Below are 9,119 nucleotides of genomic sequence, written 5' to 3' on the forward strand. Positions count from 1 at the left end.
ATGCTTACTAGTACGGGAGCCTATGCAGACCTAGGTCAGCAAATTCTTTACGATCCAGCTGTATATGCACAGATCTCAGCAGCTGCTTGCAGGGCTTATATTTGGGGATACCGATAATGTCATGTCTATAGTGAGAAAACTACTTTTAAAAAATGCCAACAAGTATTGTAAAGAGGTTTTACCACCTCACACGGCCAAAAGTCTCAATGATTACATTCGCATTTGTAGAGATATAGATGGACACCACATTATGGGACAAGTTATTGCTTCTGCTATGCAGGGAAATAAGGTCAGTGAGGGAGCCAAACCTAAGAAATGTTTGTTTGTGGCAAATGGGGTGCACCCTCAAAAGATTAGTCTTCGGCTGGACACCCTTCAAACTTTAAATGGTTTTCAGAGGTTTCTGGGTGATATTAATTGGATCAGACCTAGTTTAAAAATTACTACTGTTGCGATTCCCCAGCTGAGGCGGCAGTGGAGGGGGAGGAGGAAGGCGGTGGCTTGCCCAGAGTCCGGCTCACGTGTCATTTCGTACCTGGAGAGAGCCAGCAAGAAACCTGAGGTGTGGCACGCGGCCGGTAGAGGCCTGCTGAAAATGACTGAGTATCAACTTGTGGTAGTTGGAGCTGATGGCGTAGGCAAGAGTGCCTTGACGATACAGCTAATTCAGAATCTCTTTGTGGATGAATATGATCCTACAATAGAGGACTCCTACAGGAAACAAGTAGTAATTGATAGAGAAATCTGTCACTTGGACATTCTCGACACAGCAGGTCTAGAGGAGTACAGTGCAATGAGCGACCAGTACATGAGGACTGGGGAGGGCTTTCTTTGTGTATTTGCCATGAATAATACTAAATCATTTGAAGCTATTCACCATTATAGAGAACAAATTAAAAGAGTAAAAGACGCTGAAGATGTGCCTATGGTCCTAGTAGGGAATAAATGTGATTTGCCTTCTAGAACAGTAGACACAAAACAGGCTCAGGACTTAGCAGGAAGTTATGGGATTCCATTTATTGAAACCTCAGCAAAGACAAGACAGAGAGTGGAGGATGCTTTTTATGCATTGGTGAGAGAGATCAGACAGTACAGATTGAAAAAAATCAGCAAAGAAGAAAAGAGTCCTGGCAGGGTGAAGATTAAAAAATGCATTGTAATGTAATCTGGGTGTTGATGATGCCTTCTATACATTAGAACAACAAATTCGAAAACATAAAGAAAAGATGAGCAAAGATGGTAAAAAGAAGAAAATAAGTCAAAGACAAAGTGTATAATTATGTAAATACAATTTGTAATTTTTTCTTAGGGCATACTCAAGTAAAAGTGGTAATTTTTGTACATTACACTAAATTATTAGCATTTGTTTTAGAATTACCTAATTCTATTTTTTTTCTGTTCGTGCAAACTTTCAGCTTTTATCTTAAATGCTTATTTTAAAATGACAGTGGAAACCTCTTTTCTGTATGTGCCAGTATTCCCTGGGTTTTGGACTTCAACTAGCAATGCCTGTGGAAGAGACTAAAGACCTGAGACTGTCTTCCCGGGGTTTGGTGCATGCAGTTGATTCCATGCTAATTCTCTTAATAGCTGTGAGCATTGTGTGACCTGGAGTAGTGAAGCTTTTGATCCATCTCTGCTCTGTTTCATCTAGTCATTGAGTGAATTAATTAGTAATTACAGCTGCATTGAGACCTAAGACTTTGGAATCACAGATTTATGGGCTTCCCTTGATTCACATTTAGCATGTCCTAGAGTTTATCATCCTTCATAAGTGTAGTTAGACTGTTCAAAAAGGCTTTCTCTTTAATATATTACAAGGTGATTCAGAACCCAACTCTCCTCGAGTCTTACTACTTGAGGAGGAAGTGCATTCATTTGATTGAAAAGCCTTAGAAGGAGCAAATTTGGATTATATAGATTATGTTCAGCCTTTAAAATTATTAGTGTTTTGTTCTGCTCATTCTCCTACAGGAGGTTTTTGGCAAGAGAGTCCTATTTTTGGCTTTATGCTCAGGTCTCCCCATGTAAATCAGTGGTATCCTATCGCCAAGCTATAATTGCACACCTATTTAAAGAGCAAAAGATTGCTTTGCAGACTTTTGGTAAGGAGCCAGATCAGGTTGTTACACCTATATCCTGTCAACAAATAGAGTCGCTACAAAATAATAGTTATGATTTGAGCATTCATCCAATAATCTGGTTTCCTTTTTTAAGATACATCCTTTGATTTTTCCAAAGATATGGTCTCAGCCTATTTCCAAGGGGTGAATGGTTTTCACAGAGGGTTCTTCAAAATGGACAGCTATAGTTGTATCTTATCCTATCATTAAGATAGCCATATTTGCTGCAACTTCTGCACAAATGGCCAAAATTTTGGCCTTGACCATGGCTCTACAACTCTTCCTCAGGGAATCATTACTATCTATACGGATAGTCAATATCTAGCTCAAATTGTCCAACCCTTGGAGAGGCCAATTCTGCCACTATCTCCAGGGTACAAGACAGTTTGTTACAGATACAGTGTCTGCAATAGCAATGGAGTGAATCTGTATTTTGGGGACATCTTAGGGCCCATGCCCATTTGCCAGGACCTCTCAGTGAAAGAAATCACATGGCCAACAGGTATACTCAAATCATTGCAGTTTCACAAAGAGCTCACTAGAGCACAATCCTTACATAAGTGCTTTCTTCTCAGCGCAGGGTTCTTACAATTTCATAATGGGATAACCAAGGAACAAGTTGTTTAAATAGTTAAAAATTGACCTCTTTGTGTGAAATTTCTTCCAGTGCCTCACGTGGCAGTTAATTCCTGAGGACTGTTGCCCAGTCACCTGTGGCAGATGGACGTAACGTATGTGCCATCATTTGGTAAATTGAAATTTGATTATGTTTCTGTAGATACTTTTTCTAGGCTAATATTTGCCTCTGCCCCTTCTGGTGAAAAGGTAAAAGATGTTAAAAGCCACTGTCTACAGGCTTTTTCTTGCATGGGGGTCCCAAAAGAAATTAAGACTGATAATGGCCCTGCTTATGTCAGCAGAGGTTTCAGTCAATTTTGTCAAGATTTTGAAAATACCTCCAAAACTGGTATTCCTTACAACCCCCAAGGACAGGCTATTGTGGAACATGCCCACCACACTTTAAAAGTCTATTGACCTTGAGGGTGACCTTGTCTTCCCTAACTGTATCACTTACTTTCTATGTTAAATTTTTTCATTGTGGATGATTCTGGTAACTCTGCAGCAGACCGTCATTGGCGGTCCACTGCACAGAAACACCTTTGGTTAATTGGAGAGACCATCCCTCAGGCTTTTGGAAAGGGCCAGATCCAGTTTTGCTGTGGGCCCTAGGTTATGTTTGTGTTTTCACAAAGGATGGCGGGGCCCCAATTTGGGTTCCTGAGTGTTGTGTGCTCCTGGTTCCTGCTAATATGCTTCAGGCATCTAATGACTCATTGGATGTTGGGACCCAGCCCTGATTTCAATTATATGCCCATAAACCCAGGTTCTGACATCCCCATGAGCAAAATGCCCCATCACTTTACCAACTGAGGAAGTGAGATCCTCAAGCTTGGCCAAAAAGCAATGTCAGTACCCCTTGACCTGAGTAACAACACTGTCATCAATGAGCTCACTTTCAAGTCATTTGTCACCAAGTCTTGGTCCACATTCAACCACAACTTTAACCCAAAGTCCTCCCAGTACTGCCGTTCCATCTCCAATACAGACTCTGGAGACAGTGAGGAGAACTGTGTCCCTATGCAGAACCCAATGTCTTCATCCACTGTACCCAGTGGCACTAACAACCCAGCTCCAAAAAAGAGTACTGGCAATGCCAATTACATAGCCTTGCACTTCCAGGCGCTCTCCCCGCGACCTCATCACATGCCATCCACATCATTGTCACACCAGATGAGAAAGGAGAATATGTCCAAATAGATAAAGGATAGACCTAAGCCCCACAAAAGACCATACAGGAATGGACAAAGATGAGACAGTCCCGAAGATCCTCCAAAGATGCCAAGCTATGGTAAGGATGGCCATACCCCGACATCTCCTCTCCTTTGTGAGTTTTGTTCCAAAGATGTATGAAGGTTCTGTATGTATGGTGTGGCCACACATGTGTATGAAGTGTGATAGTAAATGTGTGACTGTTAACAAAAGAATGCTATTGTGTTGCCTTTAAATCATTTAATTGCTAGGGAAGGAGCAACAGTTATTAAAGTACAGGTTACATGGGAGAAAAATTTCTGCTTTTATTCCATGGAGGGTGAAGAGCTGTGGATTCCTTCCATACTGGTATGGTTTCATGGGGCAGGATCCCCTGAAGCAGTGGCCCAGATGATCCTAATATTTGTTTTCATTTAAATTTGTTCAGTTAGAAATGGTAGTGGTCACAGGCAATCACTTTTAAAAGGAAAATGATACAGAAATGATACTTTGTATTGGAATGGATCTTAATTTGTTTATATTAGTTAGGTTTTCTAGATATATAGATATTCTTCAGACCATTCTAAGACCTATGGAATATCTGGCATTTAAATGGTTTAGGGTTTTTCTTGACAGTGAGACACAACTGCTCCTGGCACACCAATTACATCTGAGCAGAAGATGAGCATTGAAGAAATAAAGTTTGCCTTTGACATGGCAAGACTAGCATTTGGGCAAGAAGCAAGTTTGACTGTGGCTTTATAAACTGGACATGCAGGACTCACAGGAAATTGACTGCTTAAACAAGATGGACAGTCATGAAAGGTTCCTGCTTCATGGAAGAGTCTGCTAGACATTCTACAGGACACAGAAAAAAAAGGTGACAGACAAACTGCCAATGCAGTTGGACAATTTAAAATTTCCTGCTTTGCTGAGAAGTCTGTCAGACACTTTGTGACCTGTAGGCTAAAAATGGATGCCCCAACATTACCAAGAAACTCTGGGTGACTGTCTAGGAAGCAAGATGTTTCTGTCAGTTCTAGAGTTTATATATTATCCTTCTATGATCTTTGATGTAGTTGAAGATAGATAGTTATAGTAACACACTAAGACAGAATGGTTAAAATCTTATAGTTCTTACTTGATAACTGTTTTGTTATATATAAAGAAGGGGGAGATGTTGGGACTCAGACACCACAAGGTCTCTAAGAGTTGTTTTCCAGCATAACCACAGGTACCTCCTGTTTATCTAAGCTCACCCTAATAGGATCAGTATCCTGTTGTGAACCCTTTCACCTGGGGGTTTTGTAAGTTTGTATTTTAGGCTGCTCCACAATAAAGGTGAGAGTCTTTCTCTCAGAAAGTGGACCAGGCATCTTGTCGTTCATCCAAATCTCCAGGCTTTCACCTGATACTCGGACTTAGTGGTGGCCAAGGGCAGCCAGAACGCAGCATGAACAAACAGACTCAGCCATCTGCTGGCATAGACGATGGTTCCACAGCAAGGGTTAACACTGTCATCCTTATATGTCACTGATTTTCAGGTTTAAAATAAACCCAGGAGCGAGAGTCTTCTGGGAATACATCATGCCTAAAAACTAATCAAGATGCCTTTCTTTAGTCAACATGACTCCCAGAAAGAATTAAATATGTGTTTGCTCATGTCAGGTCATTTTAAGTGAAAAGGAAAATTATTTTTATATTATATTTTATATTATATTTTATATGACTAACAGTCTTCTCTCTTCCCATGTATATATAAGGAAATGCTCATACATATGATTAAATAAAGGTCAAATTTTTTTTCAAAGAAACTATTTCAGAACAGAAAGTGCATGTGTGTATGTGTACATGGACATATACATGTAATGCAAATTTGCCATTTTTTTTTTGCTTTTCGAGACAGGGTTTCTCTGTGTAGCTTTGGAGCCTATCCTGGCACTCGCTCTGGAGACCAGGCTGGCCTCGAACTCACAGAGATCTGCCTGCCTCTGCCTCCCGAGTGTTGGGATTAAAGGCGTGAGCCAACAACACCCATCCAATGAACACATATATTTCAAGAGGTAGCTTTAAATATGGAAAGCACCTAACAGATCATTCATTCATCCAGGTTCTTTATTTCACAGAAAAAAAACAAACAAAATAAAACACATTGCCCCTCCCCACAGAAGCTGAGTACTATCAGCTTCTATCAGGCCTGTCTGTTCAAAATGGTATGTGAACACACATAAAATGCACAATGAGGCTCTTCTTAAGAACAGTCACACAGGTACATTCTTCTCCCCTTGAGTCCGGTCCAGCACCCACTCTCCCCAGGAACCTGCAAAGCGCTGACCAGCGATGCAATTTTCCAGAGGTTTGTGAGATTGCAGGAGGGGTGCCCTGAAATCTGACTCACTCTCACTCACCACTGCGCCTTTAGCACCAGGCAGTAGTCATTTAACTGTGTGGAGCAGATATTTAACTGCACATTGATTGAATGATAATCACTGTTATGAACAATTGAAAAAATCCATGCTTCATCAATGTCCTTTTACGATCATTTTGGAAATGTGGGTAACATCCTGTGGTGTCTGTAGGGTACACCCTTGTACCTGGGGTGCTTCCAAATAGCTGAATAGAGATTTCACATTCCCTCTGTGTGGTTGTCTCTTTCTCTCTTTGGTTCCGAGTTTGAAGCAGGGTGCTTAGAATTGCTGAGATCATGTTCTGCTCACTGAGCCACACCCAGCCCTAAATGGAACTAACAATAACTCTATATCTGATGATAAGGGCTTCACACTTTGCCTGTGGCAGCGTACCCTGTCCTTCAAGGCACAGCCATGTTGGACTTATTGGATTTCCTGCCACACGCATCATCACCTGGTGCCTGGAGCATTGAAATTCATGGGAGCTTTCCCATAAGACAGTAGACCAAGGGACGTGAATGATCTGTATAGAAAGTGAGGATCCCATTAATATCATAATTTAAAATAACAACTTCCCCCAGCAATAACAATCATTTAAAAACAATAAAGACTTCATCAGTTTCTGGAATATATAAGCAGGATGACAAACGCTGTCCACACAGCAGCTGGTAGGGAGCAGCACCTACAACCTTAGAGGTGAGGGCCTCAGCTGTGGGCAGAGGACTGGCAAAGACTGGTGTCAGTCACCCCAGATGCATCGGAAGCAAAGCAGAGAGCCTTCTTCTCATCTCAGCCAATACCCAGGCTTTTGCTTTATTTCAGATTCTGGGGGTCTCTTGCATATCTTGGCTTGTTGTCCCACCCTCCAGTTTCCAAGTCAACAGCCTAGCTCCTTTCTATCTTGCTTCTTTCTCTCATCTCTGCTTCTATTATCGTATGTCCTATTCTGTTACCAACTGTTTTCTTCTGTTCCTTTTGAAGATCTGAAGGCTGCATGGGACACATCTGGATGCACTCTCAATCTGAAGATCTGGGGCATAGTCACTTGTGCAGCTCTCTCTTTGCCAGTAAGGAACCCATGATTAGAGTACTGGTGAGCTGGAGATTTCCAGAACAACCACATCATAATTTTAGCATGTGAAACATAACAAAAGGAGCCAGCAATCTTTCCATGTGTAAAAGTATGACAGCTGGAGCTGGAAGGAAGTCTCAGTGCTTAAGAGCATGCATACTGGTCTTTCAAGAACTGGAGTTCAGGTCCCAGAACTCAGGTCAGGTGGCTCACAGCTGTTATTCTCCAGCTCCAGGAGTATGTGATGTCTCTGGCCCCTTCTGGCGCCTATACTCACACCTCCAAACCCTCTGCCCCACACAGGTAAATGAATCTTTAAAAGTAGGTCATATGGTGAGTTTGAGGCAGGGAGATGTAGGCCAGCCTGATCTACATAGAGAGTTCCAGGTCAGCCATGGTTGCCTTGGGAGATCATGTCTCCAAGAGAAAACAATAAGAATTAAAAACAGGTCACATAGAAGAGACTTGTCACAAGACTAGAATCAGTGCCTCTCCAGCAATGCTGGATGACAAGGAGACAGTTTTGTTGATGCCTTTGGAACCCTCAGGGGGAGATTGTTTCTAGAATTCTCCAGCTGAGAATCAAGAAGAGAGAAAAATTTCATAAAGCATTGTTTAAAAGCTTACATTCATTTTTGTTTTGCTGTCTCTCCGCTTTAGAAAATGATGTAAGTGGTTTCCATTGAGTAGATCTAGAAGGTTCGAAAGCATCAGGAGGATGGAAAAATCAAAAGTGCTCTACGGGTTTGGAAGAAAAATACATCAGTTAACATCCTCAGAGAAAGAGAGGAACCAATAGAAGACAGTGAAAGACTGAGATGGCAGACAGAAAACCAGACGATAGGTAGAGAGATGACAGTCAGACAGACCAATGATAGAGGATAGACACACAAGGATTAGATAGAAGACTGACAATCAAGAGGTGGTAGACATGGCAAGGAAGTAGCTAATATAATGGTGGCCAGCAAACAAAGGAACAAATTAACAAATGAATCTAGAGCTGCAGGAGAAATCCAATCACCAATAAGTTATAGTTATGTACATGTGAGCATGTTACAGTTCACAAGTGAAGGCCAGGGATGACTTACAGGAGTCAGTCCCTCTTTCCACTTTGTGGGTCTTTAGGAATTAAAATCAAGTCATCAGGCTTGGGGACAAGCACCCTTACTGAACCATCTTGCCATCAGGTGTATTTGAGGCAGGGTCTCACGTAGTCCAGGGCATCCTCCAATTCACTATAAAGCCCGAGCTGACCTTTGTTGTGGAATATCATTTTAAGCATTTGTTTATGCTGTGGAATATTTGTTTGATGATGCAAAAATGTACTACATTCTTTTAAGTTGCATGTGTTTAATTCTGTGAAGCTTAGCTACCTTGCATATCTAAAACACCTGATGGTTTAATAAAGAGCTGAATGGTCACTAGCAAGACAGGAGAAAGGATAGGTGGGGTTGGCAGGCAGAGAGAATAAATAGGAGGAGAAATCTGGGAGGAAGATATCCAGGAGTTAGAGAATGTGGAGGATTCCAAAGACCAGCCACTCAGCTACACAGCAAGCCACAGAGTAAGAAGTACAGAAAGGTATATTAGATAATTATAAAAGCGCAGAGAAAAAGGGTGTTGGTGACATATGCCTTTAATGCCAACACTCTGGAGGAAGAGGCAGGTGGATCTCTGTGAGTTTGAAGCCAGCCTGGTTTCCAGAAG

General features: G+C 41.6%; 1 protein-coding gene across 2 annotated transcripts; it reads left to right on the forward strand.

Annotated features, from left to right (window-relative positions):
• The first annotated feature begins 595 nt into the window (after window positions 1–595).
• LOC118239746 (GTPase KRas-like) lies at window positions 596–1,285 on the forward strand. Of its 2 annotated transcripts, XM_035453522.1 has the most exons (2): window positions 596–1,124; window positions 1,248–1,285. In XM_035453522.1, exons 1-2 carry the CDS (start codon window positions 596–598, stop codon window positions 1,283–1,285), a joined length of 567 nt encoding a protein of 188 aa, XP_035309413.1. The 2 variants fall into 2 exon arrangements, with proteins under 2 accessions (XP_035309413.1, XP_035309412.1); XM_035453521.1 differs by lacking the exon at window positions 1,248–1,285 and having other exon boundaries at window positions 596–1,165.
• Window positions 1,286–9,119: the final 7,834 nt, after the last annotated feature.

The sequence above is a fragment of the Cricetulus griseus genome, unplaced genomic scaffold (assembly GCF_003668045.3).
Source record: "Cricetulus griseus strain 17A/GY unplaced genomic scaffold, alternate assembly CriGri-PICRH-1.0 unplaced_scaffold_1, whole genome shotgun sequence".
NCBI classification, from domain to species: Eukaryota; Metazoa; Chordata; class Mammalia; order Rodentia; family Cricetidae; genus Cricetulus; species Cricetulus griseus.